The sequence below is a fragment of the Polyergus mexicanus genome, unplaced genomic scaffold, assembly GCF_030449975.1.
Source record: "Polyergus mexicanus isolate NDT 795.1 unplaced genomic scaffold, iyPolMexi1.0 SCAF_10, whole genome shotgun sequence".
Lineage (NCBI taxonomy): Eukaryota > Metazoa > Arthropoda > Insecta > Hymenoptera > Formicidae > Polyergus > Polyergus mexicanus.
In genome coordinates, this window is record NW_027223330.1 from 6,525,714 (window position 1) to 6,549,026 (window position 23,313).

Here is a 23,313-nt window from a genome sequence, read left to right on the forward strand (position 1 = left end):
TTTCGAACCCTTAACGACCTATGGTTGCATCACAACATAAACAAACATAGGTTGCCAAGTAATTACCAAATGAAGGCGCTGTTGTCGAGTTAGCAAGGAACGAGACAACCACTGCGCGCACAATACAGATGGCAGCAGAAAGTTATGCCAAACGGACTATAAACTCTATAGGCTCTTACAAATGAAAGATTGGTTAAGGGGCTTAACCGGCGGATCAATGAAAACTGTTGTAGTTTAAAATATCCGACAGGGGAAACGGTTGTAATTCGTAATAAAGTCGTCATGAAAGTAGAATGAAGATATTCTCTAGATGTTTCTAGGTTAGTAGCCAAAATTACAGATGATTGTATTCTAGGGACTGATTTTCTTGAGGTAATTAATTTGAAAGGAGTGTTTGAGCCTGTTTTTGGAAATTGTGCACAATCGAATCGTGGAAATTTTCTTGTTTTCGAATAGATTCAACAAAAGAAGTTCCTAATTTCTTGAAGATACTTTTTGAGGTAAATTTAGAAAATTTGGATTCTGAACAGAAGAGTGTTTTTGTTGAGTTCTTAAATGAATTTTAGGATGTATTTTCGGAAGATATAACTGCAGGGAATTGCGAAATTGTGGAACACAATATTATTATAAAAGATTCTGAATCTATCAAACAAGTTCTACGTCGGGTTCCTATACATCTTAGAAGAAAGGTGGACCAAATTATTCAAGATATGAAATCACAAGGTGTGATTGAGGGATTTCAGAGTCCATAGGTTTCTCCTGTGGTATTAGTAAAGAAAAAAGATGATTCATTAAGATTTTGCGTTGATTACAGAAAGTTAAACGCCGTTACGATCAAGGATATCCACTACCACGTATTGAAAATATTTTGGATTGTTTGTCAAAGAATTCTTGGTTTTCCACTCTGGATTTAAAAAGTGGGTATTGGATAAAGATTTGGTCCGAAGATAGGGAGAAGACATTTTCCATAGGAAATGGATTATGGCAGTTTACCATGATGCCATTCGGCTTGTGTAATGCTCAATCGACTTTTGAGCGGTTAATGGAAAAAGTTCTGCCGGAAATTTTGTTTAAAATTTGTTTAGTATATTTAGACGATGTTATTGTTTTCAGCAAAACATTTGAGGATATGATGACTAATCTGAAGACGGTTTTTCTTCGTTTCCGTTTAAATAATTCAAAAATTAATCCAAAGAAGTGTTCTTTTTTAGGAGGACAAATCGAGTATCTCGGCCATGTTGTTTCCGTAGTAATTAGAAATTACTACGGATCCCGGAAAAGTTTTTGCTGTAAAGAATTGGTTCGTTCCTCATAAGAGACAGATCCTCATACTAAGAGACAGATACGAAATTTTCTAGGATTTTGTTTATACTATAAAAAATTTGTAAAAGGATTTTCATTAATAGCAAAACCCCTATTTATGCTAACTGAAAGCCAGGTTTGTCAGGAAGTTTTTGAAAAACTAAAATAAAAATTAATATCTTCGTCGATTTGATCATTTCTTACAGAACAAGGGGAATTTATCCTGATACCGAGGCTTCGAATCATGGTGTAGATGCAGTATTGTCGCAGATTCAAGATGGTACTGAGAAAGTTATTGCTTATTTCAGTCGAATCTTGAGCAAGCCGGAAAGGAACTATTGCGTGACACGATAAGAATTATTAGCTATTGTGGAATCAATAAAATCTTCGATGGTTAATGTCCTTTAAAGAGTTAAAAGATCAGTTAGTTCGGTGGTTAGAAAAACTATAACAATACGAGTCTGAGATTATTTATCGTAAAATACGACTTCATCAAAATGCTGATAGTTTATCAAGACGACCTTGTGCAGAGACAGGATGCGTTTATTGTGTCAAAGTGGAATCGAAGGAAAATTTGGTCGTTCAGATGGTCTTGGAAGAAGATAATTTAGAGAAATGGAGGAAGAGACGATTAGAAGATCCTACTACTGCAATTTTCATCCGGGGAAAAGAATCGGGAAGGTGTCCTCTTTGACAGAAAATCTCTATGTATGATATTTCGGTGGAAATATATGTGTCTTATTGATATGCTTTAATTTTGCAGGATGAAGTTTTGTTTAAGAAGTGAGACTCCAAATTTAAAATTTATTGTTTTGTAGATTATTGTGCTTAGAAAGGGCATTGATCAGATATTGGAAATAGCCCACGATTCCGCATCTGTTTCGACACAGAGCATCTGCTTCGATAAAAGCAGCATTGCATTTTGTATCATTACTTTGTACGCCGGAATATACAGCCGTCGTGTTTGTTATTTTCTTCGTATTGGCATCCGCAAAAGCGGACACTTATACATCTCATGTAATAAAAGGAGGAAAAACTATTATCCTCTGACTTTGTCTCCCTACAAAAAGCAGTTGAAAACCAAAACCACTACTCAAAAAAATAAACCACTAAAAAAAACTTTTTGAGATCACTGAAGTTAAAAAATTAAATAAAAAAGTGCTATAGCAATGTAGAATAAGAGGATATCTTTATCTGTGATTTTTGTCAATAGAATACATCTTTGTATTATATTTTGATTAAAATAAATCTAGATTTTGTAATTGCACGGTGTTTTACATGTTTTTAAATGGGTACAGGGTTTTACCTTATTGATAAGACAAAACCGGGTATTTTGACTTCTCTAAAAAATCTTATTATCCTTAGTAACCAAATTTTTTTTTCAGCAACTAGCCTCATTTTTTCACAGATCTATTAAAGATTGACGGACAGCACAATTTTTTTCTGATTTTTTGTAGGAAGACAAATCCAAAAAGGTTCCCGGTTTTATCCTATTTTCCTCTATACATATATATATATATATATATATATATATATATATATATATATATATAATACAGGGTAAGGCATCTAGGACAGGCCACACGAATAACCTCCACAGTTTCGAATATAGGAGAAAATGTTTGAAATAAAAGTTGTATGTTATCAAGGGGGAAATCTTGTGGAAGTGAACATTTTTTTTTAGGTGAAGACACTTAGGAGATTTAAAGGTCACCTTCATTTTCTTAAATGGAATCACCCTAATTTTTGTATACAAATCGATTTTTTGCAATATTTGGCACAAAAAATTATAAGGATAAGATGGCCAAAAAGTAAATAGTTTACGAAATATTTTGTACTTTATTTTGATATAATTTTACATAATCTATAAAATATTTCGTAAAATATTCTTGTTTACATTTGTGTTCTCTCTGGTGTTATCGCTTATACAGATCGTAGAATGTAAATAAACATTCAATCACCTTGTACACTTCAATCTTTATGTATTAATACTACATGTTGAGTTTAAGTAAGTATTTAGTATGGAATATATATAAAATACAAAATATTTCATAAACTATTCACTTTTTGGCCATCTTATCCTTATAATTTTTTGTGGCAAATATTACGAGGAATCGACTTGTATGAAAAAATATGGGTAGTTCCATTTAAAAAAATAAAGCTGACCTTCAAATCTTCTAAGCGCTTCCACCTAAAAAAGAAAGTTCACTTCTACAAGATTTCTCCCTCGATACCATACAACTTTTATTTCAAACATTTTCTCCTATCTCCAAAACTGGGAGATATTCGGGTGGCCTGTCTTGGATGCCTCACGCTGTATATACATATATACATATGTAGGTCAAACAAGATGGTAGCAAATTTTAGAAGTATGTAGTACTCGTAAAGACAAATCAAAAAGTTTTAATAAGTCGTACTTCAAAACCATTTATTATCGAGTTATAAAGCATTTTCATAGATAGAATTTTTGTCATAATAGATAGAATTCATCTCGAGTATGCATTGTATGATATATTTTCACGGGGAAAGAAAGTTATTTTGGTAATTATTTCGAATAAGGCTTTTTCTGAGTTTTGATAAATATGATCGGATTTTTCAGTAAAACTTTTTGTTGTGACTCCAACAATGATAATCAGTCGGGAGCTCGTCCCCCATCACTCCCATCCCCCTAAAAAACCGAAAAACTCCAAAAATTACCAAAGCAAAGCGAGGTCCACCTCTCAATTGTTGTGTGGATGGGAATGTATGCGTGGATGCAATGGGCCCCTCCTACGGGGAAGCTCTACTTCCGAAAGATATAACCTAACCCAAACCTATTTCTGATTTAAAATTAAAATTTGGTTACACTTTCTCATCCATACAACAATTGTAGGGTGGACTTCGCATTTCTTTGGTAATCTTTGGGGTTTTTCGGGTTTTTGGGGGATGGGGATGATGGGAGATGGGCTCCCTCATTGATTATCACTATTGGAGTCACAACAAAGGGTTTTACCAAAAGTTCCGATCATATTTGTCAAAATCAGAAAAGGCCTTATTCGAAATAATTACCATTATTTTATAAAAGTAATTCCTTACCATCATCCCATTTCTTTTTCTGAAGTATAATTCGTTTTGTTATTCATTACCAATTTTTGAAAGTAACTTATTACCGTTACTGTTATTTAAAATGGTAACGAGGCACAATTTCCGTTATTATTTTAAGTAAAAAAAAAAACGATAAATACATGCGCCAATTGTGAGAAACTGTTATATGTATTTAAAGAACAGTGTTACTTTAATTTAATCTACACAAAATAGTGTTATTTTAAAATATTGAAAATAAAAACTTAAAATATAAAAAGAAAGTTGTACAAATATATTCTACAAATATAATGATATAAAAAATTGCGCCAACTGAAAATAAAAAATTATATAAATATTTTAATTAAAACAATCGTACCAAAAAGCTGTTTTAATTTGTTAAAAATAATAATATTAAAAAGTTGCGCTAACTCTAAATAAAAATTTATATAAATAAAATTTATTGATTTCCCATATTGAAAAAAAATATATATCTAATAATACAAAACATAAAATATATAAAATAAAAATTAAAACTTAGAAATTTATACAAAAATTAAAAATTAATACAAATAAAAGATTTAAAAAATTTTAGTTGAAAAAACTTGGCGTTGCTAAACTAAACAATATGTTAAAATTAATGTATTCTTTAATACATTTACATTGCAGTATTGTTATAACTAAATTAAATTGAGATCTGAATTAAATTTAATATTTGTTGTTTCAATATACAGAATGGTCCACCGAAAACGAAACAGACATATATTTTGGCAAAATTTTTAAATGAACGAAAATAATCAATTAATGTGTCCTTCTTGCAAATAAAATTGACATGAGCGTTGTTTCGAACGAATGAAATTAAATGCCAAAAATATGCCTGTTTTGTCTTCAGTAAGCCATCCTGTATACTTCGAAAGTTAACAGCGCCAAGTTTTTTAAATTAAAATTTTGCTGCTTAATACGCTACTTAATGCCCTACAATTTTTATTTGAAATATTTTTTCAAATCTCGAAAATATAGCATTTTTGAGAAAAATGTTTCAAATAAAAGTTGTAGGGCTTTAAATGGTATCAAGTAATATTGTTAGTGTGACTTTAAATAACATTAAAGTCACATAATAATCACTTTCGAATAATACTAATACTGGCCGTACTGTACTTTTCAAGCCTGATAACTTGGAAAATACTTAATGGAGAGGAAATTTACTATAGTGTTTTGAAAAGCTCTTAAAATAGACTACAAGAATAGGCAATTAGAAATGGCGGTTTCCATTAAAAAATTTTAAAGTTATTGTATTTTTACGTGATCTTGACAATGCTATTCAAGGTCAATAATAATAATAAATAATATTGCTATGTAAAGCATCACATAAAATTCTACAATTTTTATATAGAACATTTTTTTCTAAAATGCGTATGTTTCAAAATATTAAGGGATTTCGACACTTCTTGTATACCCGTATAATTCAGAAACTGGACATAAAGAATTTCTGTAATTTGACATTTTTTATCAAGAACACAAGAATTATAACATATCACAAATTCAAGCAAATTGATCGAAAACGTTTTTTTTCATATGGATCGTACGTGGTCCTTTGTAACAAAATTTGTAATAAAGTTCGTTACAAGCGCAATGTGTTACTTCTCACCTTCGTATATGTATATATATATATATATATATATATATATATATATGTATGTATGTATGTATATATTTAAATACCGTGTTCAATCGCCTGCTCGATAATATCCATATAATTGTGATCGATCAGTTTTACGATTTTGAGCTCATTCGTTTTTTCCATATTGCGGATCCATTTATTGGTTTGACCCTGCGGGTCAATAAACAAGCTCCATCTATTCGAATTATCCATTATAATGGCATTTTCAATGGAGAAGGCGTCTCGCGGCAAACCGAATATATTCCAAGAATTAATCTTGATTTCCGAGCCCAATATTTCGACGAAGTTGTATTCTTGCGAGCAAGGTATATTCGAATTCATTACGTGCATCCGCCATTTTTCTAAACACTCGATGCGAAAAATGGCTGTGAAGGGTCCTAGATATGCAATCATACCGCAAGATATCAAGATATCCCCAGGCAGTGCTTTGAACGACATTTGCAGTTTTTCAGCGATTGCAGTCCAACGATCCTTTTCTCCACCTAATCCGCTGATCAGCTTTTCCGCACGGATCAGTTTATTTCTACAACTCGTCACCTATTACAAGCTATCATTAATATACGAGGTCTGACAATAAAGTAAGGAAACTGATCTTTTTCTTTTATATTGGCAACCCTGTAGCTTGTTATTTATAATCATATTTGATCTTGGTCCTTTCCCCATTCCAGCTTCAATTGACATGACTATGCATTTTGTCAATCTGGAATAGCTGCTTGAGATGTTAAGACGGATTTGTGTTTTTTGTAACGAAAATAGGATCGCACAGCGGTACATCATCCTGGAAAATTCTGCAATCATTTTAATTGTTAATCTTTAATCGAATTGTACAAGTTTCTTCACTTTGACTGAATTATCGTCTGTCCATGTTATTGATGGATGTCCAGTTATTGATGGATGACCGCGCTGTTAGTCTTCAACAGTTCTACTTTCAGAAAATATTTTATGCCAACAAAAAACTTGTGCTTATTTCCATATGTTCATAGCATTATTATCTAGTTTCACATAAAAAAGGTGGCATATCGCTATGCAATATTATGCCATCTTTTTTTCGTTCGAAACACAAACTCGTCTTAACATCTTAAGTAGCTATTCCAGACTGACAGAATGCAAGGCCATGTTAGCTGGAGCTGGAACAAGGGAAGAATCAAAGTCAAACATATCAGAGGTAAAAAATTTGCAGAATTGCCAATATAAGAAAAAAAATGTCAATCTTATTATTTTATTGTCAGACCTCGTATGACTGTAATACATAAAAACAAAAAATATATTATCTATTTGTGGACAAATAAAAAAGTTTAATTTTACATATAATAAAATAACAAAAATCTAGAAAATAAAATAAAATTTTTTAGATAAAGTTTTGTTTTTAAGAAACAGTTTTTACATCAAAAAAATAATAATCTTTAAATGAAAAAATTAATATTATTTGTTATATTTCTTTAAATTTGAATAATGTATAATATAAATTACAATGCTATCAAAATATAGTATAATAAATATAAGGATATAAGATAAACATAATACAAATATAGGATAAGCATAATAAATCAAGCGACGCGGTAACGTTGCGACGCCAAGCATATAAAAAAATTTTTTCCGGCTTGTCAATAGTTTTGATCATGTACAGCCCCCCCCCTTCCCGGCACGATTACGATAACTGTGGCCCCCTATTTGAAAGGTCGTTTCTGAAGACATTTTTCACGAGGAACACGGGAAAAATAGTAAAAAAAATTTTCGACTAATAGTTTTTGAGATGTATCACTTTAAAGTATTGGACATGATAATAAAACGTTACCAGAAACGGACCCAATGGCCTTGACCTTAACATATGTTGTGAAGATCACTTTGTTAAAAGTTGTTTAATTTTTTTATTTATTTTAATTTCCTCGCTTCGCATTGTAAAGTATATGCGTGGACGCAGTGGGTTCCGCCCCCTCCCCCCTACGGGGAAGCTCCACTTCCGAAAGATATAACCTAACCCAAACCTATTTCTGATTTAAAACTAAAATTTAGTTTGGATTACGTTATATAACCCAAACCAAATTTTCGTTTCGAATTAAACTTTAACTTTAAATATCTCAAAAATTATAAGAGAGCGCCGATTAAGTTATAAGGAAATGTTACTCAGGATCATGATCTTGACAACATATATCAAGGTCAACATCGTTGGGTCCGTTTTTATAAAGTTTTATTATCATGTCCAATACTTTAAAGTGATATATCTCGAAAACTATTGGTTGGAAATTTTTTTTACTATTTTTCCCGTGTTCCTCGTCAAAAATGTCTTCAGAAACGACCTTTCAAATAGGGGGCCACCGTTATCGTAATCACCCCCCCCCCCCACCCCACGATGCTGCCAAATAGCTTATACAGAGTTTTACGTCTAATAAACTTTCGGTTAAAATCGCTTAGGAACTGAAGCCGTAATCAAAAGCTAACAGCACTTTTAATATACAGGGTGTCCTAGACAACCCGTATACCTCTTTTCTTTCAAAGCTAAGCATTTTAGAGAAAAACGTTTTGAACAAAAATTGTATAGTTTTAAGAGGAACATAAGATGGTGTCATTGGTTTGACCTTTTGATGGCATCGTTAAGGTCAAGTCAAAGACACCTTTAATTTCTTAAATGGAATCCTCTATTTTTTATTGCATATTCTTATAGCTTACCTGGAGAGCTTTCCAAAACACTATAATAAAGTATTTTTTCATTAAGTACTTTTTGAGTTATTTTATATTTTAATCTGACATATTTTGATATAAAAAAATAAAATATTTCGTAAAATATTCAGTTTTCAATAATCTTACCGTAATACTTTTATGTACAGAATAATGAGACAAATCAATTAGTGCCAAAAAAAACAAATAATTATTTTAAAAAATACATTGTAAATAATTTTTTTAAAAACAATTATTTTTTATACTAATTGATTTGTCTCGTTATTTTGTACATAAAAGTATTACGGTAAGATTATCGAAAACTGAATATTTTACGAAATATTTTATTTTTTATATCAAAATATGTCAGATTAAAATATAAAATAACTCAAAAAATACTTTATGAAAAAATACTTTATTATAGTGTTTTGGAAAGCTCTCGACATAAGCTATAAGAATATGCAATTAAAAGTAGAGGGTTCCGTTCAAGAAAGTAAAAGTGTCCTTGACTTGACCTTAACGATGCCATCCAAGGTCAAACCAATGACACTATCTTATGTTCCCCTCAAAACCATACAATTTTTGTTCAAAACGTTTTTCTCTAAAATGCTTAGTTTTTGAAAGAAAAGGGGTGTACGGGTTGTCTAGGACATCCTGTATAATGTGGATATAAGCTTTTGATTGCGACTAATTCGAATAAGATTGGTGCAATCAATCCTGAGAAATGATAATCATATACCAGTAATGTGACATTTTCATTTTTCTCCTAGATAAGGATAATCAGACTTATGTACATACACTTGCACGTGCACACGCAAAGTGATTTTGTCCCTCAAGGCGCATTTGCACCGTTCATGTACGATTATTCGCTTGATGTTCAAAACACTTTAAAGACAAGATCATATGTGAATGTGTGTGCATACGTGTGAGATAATAATGTTTATATTTTATAAAAGTACGCGGAGTATAATGTGACAAAAAGAAAAGTGATAAAATGATTGATGTTATACGAATATCATAAAATAGTACAACAACACAAGGAAAGAAAGTGATAAAAAGAAATTATTAACGCGGAATAGTGCAAAAAAGGGAAGTGATTTCTTGCAATCGATGTTATATTGCGCAAAATTATGTTATCTTAGCAAAAGTGAGCGAATGCTTTACAGACAGTGCTTGAGTGAATCTGTACATTATCAATTAATATATTTGTGATAAATACATTGTTGGAAAATTATTATGCAAGAATCGAAGAAATATTTAAAGATTTTGGCTGGCCATGTTTTCGGTATCCAGACAGCACTAGGATATCCTCGGAAAATCCGAAAGACATCCAGGACGTACAGTACGGATATCTTGTTGATATTCAAATTTTATCCCGCGATATACTCAGGATGTCCTGAGGAATAGCAAATGAGTGCCTTATGCTATATCTAGAAATATCCTCAGAATATTCCATTTCAAAGTCCTACGAATGTCCATAAGATATCCGTAGACATCGTAATTCTTGAAACGTCCATAATGCATTCAAAATTAATCCAAAATATGTTATCAACGTCGTACTTTATGTGATATTTTAAGGATAACATATTTTTTGGTAACATATTGAATACAATTTATATAAGATATATATATTGATTAATAGAAGATAAAATAGAATATTAAATATAATATAGAAGTTCATAAATTATTTTCTTTAAAAAATTTACTGCCAATATCGAAAATCTAATAATGAAAATAGTTCACGTAATATATATATATATATATATATATATATATATATATATATATATATATATGGTATATATATATTTTATATCTTAAGTAGATAATAAACAGATGATTTTAACTTCTTCGGACATTTATCTGCCAGATTTCTAATCAATCAATCCAGTATTTGAATTCTCTATATTGAAATTGCAGAAAGTGAACTGATAGAAATAATTACATATTTAATCTTCTGACAATTGCTCTTTGCAAACTTTATATAATTCTCATGATTAAAAATCAAATACGAGATGGACACATAAAGCGTCGCATAGCGGCAAACAAATGAACCAGCAGCTGAATATCGTTTTTTGTAAAATTTTTGGAATGTTGCGCACAATAATATTTTTCATGAAATATTAAATAAATAATAATTTTGGATATATGAAAACGTGCATATCAAATTTAATATTAAGATTAAACGAAATTAATATGTTATCAATTACCAGATAACATATGTAGATATGTCCTTTGGAAATACAAAGAACATCCAATATAATATAGACAGAATAGATATCCATCTGTGGTTATCTATAGTGGACACCTATGGGATATTAATATTTATTATAATACTTAAGATTTCTAATAACCTACATAACTGAGAGTAATCATGTATACATATTAAATTTTCATAAAATATATTTATAATGATATCTTAAAACGTCCTACAAATGTCCTGAACCATCCTGGACATATTCAGGATGATCCTGAAAATGTCTTGTGCTGTCTGGATAACGATAAGCTGGTAATTATATGCGGTAATTTTATTTTAAGCTTTCATGTATATAATGTTTATTTATATTTTATATATAAATGTAATTAATGTATAATTAATATTTTTAGGTTAACTGACAAATGGCTAAGCAATGAGTTGTATATTTATATTAATATAGCGAAGCAAGTCTTGCAGGAATTATATCAAAAATATTATATATACAATTGAATTGAAAGTTTTAGAATTAGAGTTTGAAATAGAAAGTATTAGTCAAAGAAGAGAAATATGGTAATAATTTTGTTTATAAATATGTTATAGCCCAAAACGGCTATAACCAAATTAGTATAATTATTAAACATTATTTAACATACGTCTTCCGATTATAACTCGAAGCCGAGGAAGATGTTACGATCGCAATCGCTGACAAAGCGAGCCACGCGCGGAGACCACGCGATTGCGAGACTCGAAGGACGAAGTGCCGGAAATGCAAGCAAAGAATTGACATAGCTTGCATTTGGGTTTTTTCCAGCCGAAAACGAGCGACACAACTATCTATGGTCCTGTCGCTGAAGGATCCCCTCCAAAAACTAATCGAAAGAAAGGTAAAAAAACTACCCACTTCGAACGAGCACGAGACAGTCGTAATCATAAAATCACACGAAGCAGATAAAATTATAAAATTATACTGTACCATCGAACTTAATAAAAATAATCACGAGACGGCCAATGTAATTGTTTTAATAATAACGAACGTCCCAGCTGATCTCGCGACAGCAGCCGCAATATCAGGCACGCAAAGTAACTTTATACCGCGATAAGCCGAGTTGAAGTGCGAGAAAGAAAAGAAGATTTAAAGCTAATGTATAACCGAATAAACGACTTTTATTCTAATACGATTACATATTTAATGAAAACGGCGAGAAGACCTTGTGCGATCCTGAGTTTCTAAGTTCCAATTGGCCAACGACTTCAACAAACTCTCTACACCTCCACGGAGGCACAACAAATTATTAAAGGTTATTTATTTTTTGGACTAAATACTTTAAGGACAAAATTTAGTCTATTTAATTTTTTTTTACATAATGATTGAACTCATATTTTTAAAGCAAGGAGAAACTTGAACATGGAAATTGATGGTGTATTCAGAACTATTTATTACTAGCTCTCAGCCCGCGCTACGCGCGGAAATACATTTTTTTCTTTTTTGTTAGAGAGGGAAAAATACGTTATATACACCCCTTCACCAGATGTGGCGAAGTAATGTGGAACATTCACCCACTAAAAACCCTTTCTCTCCCACGACTTCCTCAGGTCAAAACTAACAATCCTATTATTTTTTACGACATAGCAATCTAAAGACCAATTTAACATAATATAGTTTAGCGTCTATGTGTATCAACCAAAATCACATAGTAGCCATCCCCGAAAAATTAGCAAAATTTTGGTACCAATTTCGAAAAAATCGGTCTATAAATATAGAATGTTTGCGTCTATAAATATAGATAGTTTGCGGTCAGACAGACAGACGTCAGCGATTTATATATATAGACTAGCTTTAAGCCCGCGCTACGCGCGGAAGTATTTTTTTTTAAACGAAAGGGAAAAATACAGGATGTTTTAGAACAACCTTCCTTAAAATGACGTATCCCTCATACGATTCTAAGACAATTTTTCCTTTACCAAAATTTGAATTGAAGCGTAATTTTTGAGTTATAAGCAAAAATAGTTAGCAAATTACGCGTCGAGTACAGAAAGCAGGCAGGAGCGGCGCAACGCGCCGCAGCTGACCGTTCGACGCGTGATTACCACCGCATGAGTTGCTAACTATTTTATCTTATAACATAAAATTATTCTTTAAATAAAATTTTGGTAAAGAAGAAAATGTCTTAGAATTACGTCAGGAATACGTATTTCTCAAAATAACGTCACTTTAGCGAAAGTTGTTCCGGATCGCCGCTCATTGGACGCTGTAATCAGCTGATTGCTACATACGATGTGTGTATGGCGGAGTGTGTGCGTAAAAAAAAGAAAGAGACAGATAGAGAGAGAGAGAGAGAGAGAGAGAGTGAAGAAGGGAAGGAGGGAATGAAGGAGAGATGTTTATACACACGCACGCACGTACGCATACACTTTTTTCCTCGCTTTCTGTCTCTTTTTTACACAACACTCATACACTCTCTCATTCTCATTCGGTCACTCATTCACGCACTCACTCACTCACCTGCTTACTCACAGCATAGCGAATCTTCATACTATGTATTGTCGTTAACTGTACGATTATTTAGCGATGGATCGCGAAGACTGCGCAATCACATTGTTACGTTGCCTAGCGATGAGAGAAACACGACATGTACCGTGCAAGTTGCGACGTGCGTGATTGACGCGAGATAAGACGAACGATCTTTTAAAACCTTCGCATTACGAATGCGGTAGAAAACATGAAACGTATAATGACGTACTTAAAAAAATTAATTATATATCATAATTAATAACTATTTCTAATTATAATAAATAATAATTATTTTAAAAAGCATGTATTATACGTTATTACGTTTTCGAAATTATTGCATTCACGATGCGAAAGTTTCAGTCAATCGCAAGATCGTAACAATAATGTAATTAATAAATTACACTTGGGAAAATTTATTTTTATTCTGCTCAAATCAGATGTTCCAACGTTAAAATGTATTGGTCGTATGTATTGGTGTATTGTATGTATTAAAACGCATGTTAGCTTGCATTAGGATAGATGGCGGGCATTTCGAGCATCTGCTCTAAAATTTTTTTTTCAATTAATCCGCTCTTTTCAGAGCGACCAATACATTTTAACGTTGGAACATCTGATTTAAGCAGAATAAAAATAAATTTTCCCTAGTGTAATTTATTAATTACATTATTCTTGCGATCTTGCGATTGACTGAAACCTTCGCATCGTGACTGTAATAATTTCGAAAACGTAATAACGTAATACTACTTATTAAAATAATAATTATTTATTATAATTAGAAATAGTTATTAATTATGATAAATAAGTAATTTTTTTAAGTACGTCATTATACGTTTCATGTTTTTTACCGCATTCGTAATGTAAAGGTTTTAGAAAATCGTTCGTCTTATCTCGCGTCAATCACGCGCCACGCGCACGTCGCAACTTGCACGGTACATGTCGCGTTTCTCTCATCGCTAGACAACGCAACAATGTGATCGCGCAGTCTCCGCGGTCCGTCGCTAAATAATAATCATACAGTTAACGACAATACGTAGCATGAAGATTCGCTACGCTGTGAGTGAGCAGGTGAGTGAGTGAGTGCGTGAATGAGTGACCGAATGAGAGAGTATATGAGTGTTGTGTAAAAGAGAGAAAGAGAGCGAGAAAAAAAGTGTATGCGTACGTGCGTGCATGTGTATAAACGTTTCTCCCTCATGCCCTCCTTCCCTTCTTCTTTCTCTCTCTCTCTCTCTCCCTCGCTCTCTTTCTCTATCTGTCTCTTTCTTTCTTTTGCGCACACACTCCGCCATACACACATCGCGTGTAGCAATCAGCTGATTGCAGCATCCGATGAGCGGCGATCCGGAACAACTTTCGCTAAAGTGACTGTTGGAAGCCTGGCGTTTAATCCTACGCTCCTGAGCGCCTAGTTACGTTGGTAGGGCGCTGTAGTTCCGTCCCGGCAGTGTGAGCCAGTCGTGCATAGCAGTATTCTCGATTACACGTGCTAACCAGTTCTTTTTCATTTGTGTATTCTTTGATCTGTTCGTAATAAGTATTACTGTGGCTGAGTGCAATAAAAGAATTTATTTGGGTTGTCATCTACATTTCCATGATTTCATCACCTGATCTGAATTGCGAGAAATAAAATAGGCGGTCCGGAAGGTAAAACTTCTGCCGCCATAGTTCGAGCACGTGCAACGCACAAAGTTCCAACGAACGCCCGGCGCTTTCGAACAGTGACGTTATTTTAAGAAATACGTATTCCTGACGTAATTCTAAGACATTTTCTTCTTTACCAAAATTTTATTTAAAGAATAATTTTATGTTATAAGATAAAATAGTTAGCAACTCATGCGGTGGCAATCACGCGTCGAACGGTCAGCTGCGGCGCGTTGCGCCGCTCCTGTCTGCTTTCTGTACTCGACGCGTAATTTGCTAACTATTTTTGCTTATAACTCAAAAATTACGCTTCAATTCAAATTTTGATAGAGGAAAAATCGTCTTAGAATCGTATGAGGGATACGTCATTTTAAGGATGGAAGATTGTTCTGAAACATCCTGTATAAGTTGTGTAGCCTAGAGTCCCTATAGATAAAGTCTAGCCACTCGATTAGTTTTGGAAAAATATGGTGGCGGTATATACATGAATGCGTTTAGTACAGTGTAATTGCAATTGCATTGTAAAAATTTTGTTTGGCTACAAATTGATAATAAAAGTAAGTAAAATTATTCTGTATATGGTTTCCAAACAAAATAAAAAATCAATACAGTGAAAAGTTATGATGTTATAAAAAGGTGTATTTGTTATAAAAATTGTTATCTTAACCTCACATTATTCTTGACAGTAAAAAACTGAAAAAGGACGATCATATAAAATAGTGCAATGAAATATGAATTTTCAGATTTTAAAATGCCACCTTTTGTATTCTACAATGCAAGAATTATTATCAGAAAAGCTTTTCACTCTACTCGCTTCCCGCAGATCCCACCAGAAAAGCATTATGGATTGCCAATGTTGGGAGACACGATTGGAACTCCTCGGAGAAATGGTTTATATGCGAGATAAAACATCAAATATTCTCTTCTGTTATGAAATGAAGAAATAATTCTTATTTCATTTATGTATAGATACACTTTGCTGATAATATGTGGGAGAAGCCTCATATTGATGGAAAGCGAAAACTAAAACAGAACGCAGTCCCAACAATTTTTAATAATATACTTACTTGTGATGTAAATTTATTCTTTATCGTCTACATAATCACTTAAAGTTTAAATTTCAGTTGTAGAAAATATGAAAATAATGAAATTTAAATTTGCAGGCTGATACAAGAAGTGTTAAAAGTCACAAGTCAGCTTCGAAGACAGTTTCAGACAATAAATGTCATTAATTGTTTGATGATAATAGAACTAGTTAAAGTCTTCCTATGAAAATATCAAACTTATCTGAAGGAAGCTCTAAAGAATGTTTCATAAAAGTGGGAAAACAATCATCTACAACAGAAGATTTATCAGAGCAACATGTAATGAAAGTGATTATGATAATTTGAAACAAAGACAATTTAAAATCTCAACTACAATTAAATCTAAAAAAAATACTCAATGATGATCAAATTCAAGTTCTTCTTGATCGAAATTCACATGGCTTTAAATGGTCCAACAATACAATTCTTAAGCCATTACAACTGAAGTTTTCGTGTGGCAGCAATGGATACAACGAATTATTAACTCAACATCTACCTTTACCATCAGAGCGTACTTTACGAAGAAAAAAAGAAGGCATTAGCTATGAGCAAGAGGACGTTTTTGATATTTTAAAGAAACAAGTATCGTTGTTTAAAGATGATAGAGAAAAAGATGCTGCGATAGCTATTGATGAAATGAGTATAGTACCTGGAAAACAATTTGGTCCTTCCACTCTTTTATATATTAGCAATGTTAGTATGCCTGACAGTTATGGTATATTTCTTTCCTAAATCTACATAAAATCTTGATTTTCTTTATAAATATTTTTTATTAAATATATTTTTCTTTGTCCTTTACAGGACAAGTACAGAAAGCATCCCACGCTTTAGTTATTATGCTTGCTAGTATTTTTTCATGGTGGAAAAAAATTGTTGCTTATTACTATACGCCCAATGGATTTAACGATGCAAATTTAAAAGTTATAATGGAAACGCAATTAGAAAAGAAGAATCCATTGGTCTACCATATGTACATAGTATAACTTCCGACATGGAATCGGTAAATCAAGCCATATGGAAAGCATTTGGAAACATTTCAGGTGGAAAATTTTCTTTAATTCATAATTCCATATGTCATCCCGTAGACAATGAACAAAAATTATTTTTTTTTTGCTGATGCGCCATACCTCTTAAAAAACTTAAGATCTTGCCTGGAAAATAACAAAATAATTGAACTACCATAGACATTCGTGCATACACATAAATTATCTTCTTCTACCGTAAAATGCAAGCATTTGAGTGAATTAATCGAACTACAGGAGTATTTATTTTTCAAATTAGCTCCTAAACTTCAACACAGTGATATTATTCCTGGTACATATAACAAAATGAAAGTTAATAAAGCGAAAAATGTCATGAGCATGGATGTCAACAGTGCACTTACATTTGTAACTGAAGAAAAATACGAAATAGAATATAAGACAAGAGCATCATTTATAGAAGTTATTTCCAAATGGTTCACACTTGTAACGTCACGATCTCAAAGAGTAACATTGGGTAAAACATCAGGCAATAAAAAAAATGAAGAAAACTATAATCAAAGTATTGAGTTTCTTGAGTTAGTTGTAGAACTTTTCAGAAATATTGCAATAGGTCAGAATCCCAAGTTTAAACCCGTCCAATGTGTTGTCATGATTACTACAAAATCTGTTATCGAATTAATAAAATATTTGATTAACGAAAGGGGTTGTCTGTATGTTTTAACAAATCGGTTCACACAAGATTGCATAGAAAATTTATTTTCGGGAATAAGAACAAAACATCACATACCCAATGTTTTACAATTTAAATAAGATTTGAAAGAACTTTATATATCTCACTATATTAAATCATCAAAATATTCCAACTATGAGCAAAATAATAGACAATTTCTATGACTTCTTGAATAAAACAAAAATAAAAAATGTTGAACAGTTTCCGAATATTCCTATTGACATTATTTCAAAACATATACATTTTGATAACATAGAGTTAAATGTATTATATAATATAGCTGGTTATATAATTCACAGTATTGCTGCAGGTAAAAGTGCAATATGCGCAATTTGTTTAAATTCTGCAGGCTCAACTGAATATAACGTAAATATTAAATATGCAAAATTTGTACACTCAAAATGTTATCGAAATAATACATTATTTTTTGTAACCACAGATGTTTTTGAATATTTTATTGCCATGGAGTTTATTATTCGGCAATATTTGCCTCATTTAAATAATATTAAATGTAATTTAATTAATTTTTTTATGGAAAAAGTAAAAAATATTTTTTGTGCAAGTCTTATTAACAATTGTCATCAATTAGGTTTGAAAATTATAAGACGATTTATTTCATATAGAATAAAATTTACATGTACCAAAGGCCGACTAGTCAAACCAATATACAATAGCAAAACAATAGCTATGCATTCTATAATTAAGTAAGTTAAAAAGTTAAAAAGTTTATATTTTTAAATATATAGTCTATACGTTTTTCTATACTATTATTATTTTATTATTAAGTGTTCTTAGAATATTATATTGAGTAATGTTATATTCAAGTTAATTTTTCTTTATTGTTTAATTTAAACATTTATAAAAAAGTACAGAATGTTCGTAATATTTTTATTTAAATAAAGAAAAATTGTTTGTAATTTTCTTATTTCATTTCTTTTTAAATTCTTATGCTTCCCATAACCATTTCTATTGGTTCCGCCATGTTTTTCCAAACTTCGTTTTGACCAATAAAAAGGAATATGCACCGTGGCTAGACTCTATCTATAGGGACTCTAGTGTAGCTATAAGAGTTATAATCCTAGTCCTCGAGGGGGGGGGGGGGTGATGGCGAGGGGAAACCGGCGCGGTATGTCGTCACGCGGGGAACCGCGTCCTAACCGGTAAGCGAGGGGTCCGACCGTCCTAACCAATAGGTGAGGGGTCCGCGATGAAGGGGGAGGAGGACCGCGGCGAAACTTGTTGGCGTGGGGTCCGCGGAAAGAGGGAACGCACGCATCCGCGAGTAGGTGCGAGAGAAATAGCGCGAGGCGTCCGTAATGCGTGGGAGAAGAATAGCGCTAATGATATTGTATGCACGTGGGAAAATGATGGCGTTCGCATACACATTGGAGAGCATAGCGCACAGGTATAAGGGAGTCAGCGTGAGAGAGTGCGTTCGCATGCATGGGAGAGAGAGAGAGAGAGAGTGTCCACATACACGTTGGAGAGAGAGATAACTTTCGCATGCACTTGGGAGAGAGAGGGAGAGAGAGAGAGAGAGAGATAGCGTTCGCATGCTAAGTTTTGCAGACTGTGCATATCTATTACACCGTTTTATTCATACGTAAAGAATGGGATAAATAATTAAATTTACAGATAAATAGTAAAATAACTTATTTATTACAAGCATTGTAAAGAATATCATTTACAGCATATGTCAATAACTCGCAATCTATGAGTGATTTGCCGTTAAACATATCACTTTCATGTATCGCTTTTGCAGCGTCGCATACATTCGCGATATTATTACGTTGTAAAACAGTTACAAATTGTTTGAATTTTTCATTTACAATATGAGTATTTTCGCATAGCCAGTAATACATATGATCTATGCAGTTTTCAAAATCGAATAAATATAATAGAGTTGGTGTTTTCATATATAAAGGATTATTGGATAATCCTATTTTTATAATATTCGAATCAGACATTTTAACAATCTTAATTGTCAAATCCCGAATTCGTAATGGGGTTTCAGTTGATTGTAGAAGTCGTTCAATGTCCACATGTTCCTGCATCAACAATTTCCACGTTTCAAAAAGCAATATTATTTAATCGCCTCGATTGTCGCCGAGAGCAAATTCCACACAAGATACAGCTCCAATCTTTATTCCAAAATTCAAATATTTGTATGATGTCGGAGTTAAGGCATATTGTCTTCCAAGTATACGAACCGGACGACGAGGCTCGGATGAAATGCTAGGGAGTAATGAAATATTATTTATAAAAATATTTAAAAAGTATAAAAAAATTTCAAAGTATAAAATATTTAAAAGTATAAAATTCTTTAAGTTAATTAAAGCTTACTTATTTCTTCTTCTTACACGGTGAAGCATCTTGAATCGGAATGTAATAATTTATACGGTTTCCTGAAAGTGGGAGACATTTTTTATATGAACCTTTCACACAAGTGGTCGATGCAATACTGTATTAAACATATTTAAAATATGTATTAGCGTTGCAAAATTACAATGTAGTGGGAATTATTGCTGAAACGATACTTCTTTTTCAATTTTTTAATTATTCAAGCGCCGATGTACGGCTGGTTCACGATGACATTATCTTCAGAATATCAGAATTCAAACGCGCGTGTCAAAAATCGTGACAAAATCGTGAAATATAAGAATAATTATCAAAGTTAAATTGTGCTAATATACAAATAATTTAAAACTTTTGCGATGCATCTGGGCTGAGATGACATCATCACCAGGTGTGAGATTTAGCTAAATGCACAAAAATCCAATGTAATATGAAATTTACAAGCGCCGATGTGCGGCTGCTTTGCGATGACATCACCCCTAGATATCAGAATTCAAACGCGTGTATCAAAACATGACAAAATCGTGAAATATAAGGACAATTCTCATGGTTAAATTTCACTAACATACTTGGATAACTACATGTAATTTGAAACTTTCGCAATGCACTTGGGATTTGACATCATCTCTAGACGATAAAAATGCAATAATCGACTTATTGTTAGTCAAAATGTACATAACAAAGAGCGAAATAAATATTTAGATTACACATGATAGAAAGAGACATCAAGATAGAATATAAAATCGAGGTAAAGAGGCACACACTCTGTCAGTATTTTCGCCAAGAGTCTCGAGACAAGAGTTATTAATAACCGCATCTTGTTAGCAAAATTTTTTGGCATAAATTTGGAAATATGGCGGAAAACATTGTCAAACGAAATCTGTGTGAGCAAGCTGCAAGGGTGAATTATTGGGTTGAGTAAAAAGTCATTGCGTATTTTTTGTATGTTTTTCAAAGTCATTTATTTATATAAAGAACAAAGATCAATGATATATTTTCCGTTTTGTTCGATGACCTTTTGCTATCTTTCGGCGAGCTTCATAATTCCCTGTTCGTAGAAGGACCTGTCTTTATTGGCGAAAAACTGAACAAGATGCTGATTTACCGCCTCATCTGAATTTAACGTTATTCCACGCAAGGAGTTTTAAAAAGAGTGAAACAAGTGGAAATCTGACGGCGCAAGGTCAGGCGAGTATGCTGGGTGGGGCAACACAACGGACGTTTCTGGATGACAAATTCGTTCAAACTGTCCAATTGCCGACAGTACACATCCGAATTGATTGTTCGGTTCCTTGGTAGGAGCTCAAAAAACACCACACCCTTCCAATCCCACCACACTGAGAGCATAACCTTCCTCTGATGAAGTTCTGCTTTTGAAGTCGTTTGAGGCGAATCATCACGTCGGGACCAAGACCGTTTGCGTTCCACATTGTTGTAAACAATCCACTTCTGATCACCAGTTATCAATCGTTTCAAAAAAGGATCGTTTTCTTCACGTTTCATGAGCATATCGCAGATGTTTATACGCGCCGTCAAATAAACTTCTTTGAGTTCATGAGGAATCCAAATATCGAGCTTGCTTACGTATCCCAGCTTCTTTAGGTGGACGTGAACACTTTTTTGACTGATCTTCAATGTTTCTGCAATCTCTCGTGTCATGTAACGTGGGTTTGACTTGATCAATGCCTTTATTTTGTCGTCATCAACCTCGGTGGGCCTTCCTAACCGAGGAGCATCTTTGAGATCAAAATCACCAGCGCGGAATTTCTTGAACCAGTTTTGGCATTGACGTTCTTGTAGAGCATCGTCACAGTGCAAAACTTTACGCAATTTTTCACAAGCTTGATGCCCGTTCTTCCCTTTACGGAAGTAAAACAGTAAAATATGGCGAAAATGCACAGTTTGGTCTTCCATCTTCAACTTGTTGTAAAATCTCCAAAACTCAACCAAATCGCTCAATTTTTTTTTAGAATGAAGCTTAAACCGTCAGCTGTTAAACGATATATGACAAACATATGTGTGATTGACTCTAGTACTGCCAAAACTGAACTAATGTCATCTGTTGCAAAAATACGCAATGACTTTTTACTCAACCCAATAGATAGAGGAATACGTTGCGTGGGAGCAACGATGCGACGAATATATCGAATCATTGGAAGAGCAAAGTCGAATCAAACGTCCACGATTATCGATTGGGATTCAACAATCGCTGATTGCCCGAATCGCGCGACTCGAGGGATTGAAGAACTCCTTACGCAGGCGTTTTGTACATGTGGGTGCAGGATGCAGTACGCGGCAACATGGATTGATTTGGCAAGGGATCGATACGGCGTTCGACAAATGCATATTAACTGGTGCGGTTATAAATCATAATCACATCGATCCTCGTCAATTTTTCGAGGATGCCAAAGACATTGTGCTCGAACACGTGCAAAATGTGATGAAAAAACACTTTAATGTGAAAATTAATACAGTGTTCAATTGTGAATTTGTGATGAGTGATAAACGCGCAAATAAAAGTATCAATACGAGAAACTATGAACTCTTTCGCACATCCGATTTACGCGAATGGTACGAGCGGCGCGTCGTCGAGCCCACTCTAGCATCGCTCGAAGAATTTCAAGAACGCGATAGCGGGTGGGCATTGTCGCGTATACTCGATTTAATTGTAAATATAAATAAATATAATCTTTTGCGCGCGGGATGTCACATAAAATTACCGCAGATGATAATAATGAAGAGAGCGGTGATTAACGTGCAATCAAATGACAATGCGTGTTTTGCGTGATCCGTGGTCGCCGCTCTACATCCAGTTGAAAGAAACGCGAAACGGGAATCTTTATATCCTCATTATACAAAAGTGCTGAATCTCCAGGATAGAGTTTTTAGTGACTGTGAATCTAATTAAAAAATTCGAACTTGTGAATAATATCTCAATCAATGTATATATTATCGAGAAAAAGAACGTTGTCCCGATACGTCTGAGCGAGCTGTTGTACATTGAAGACAATAACGTTGGACACTTCGCGTGGATCAAGAATCTATCCAGACTCGTGAGCTCGCAATTGAACAAAAAAGAGCACAAGAAATATATCTGCGATCGGTACGTATA

At 33.1% G+C, this 23,313-nt stretch overlaps 1 protein-coding gene across 1 annotated transcript in view; it reads right to left on the minus strand.

Moving 5' to 3' along the window:
• The window catches only part of Dhc62b (Dynein heavy chain at 62B), a 962,114-nt gene that overhangs the window by 251,701 nt on the left and 687,100 nt on the right, over nt 1–23,313 (minus strand). The window contains exon 28 of the mRNA XM_070302893.1: nt 6,085–6,580. Coding sequence (XP_070158994.1) covers nt 6,085–6,580 — 496 coding nt within the window. The remainder of the gene's footprint in view (nt 1–6,084; nt 6,581–23,313) is intronic.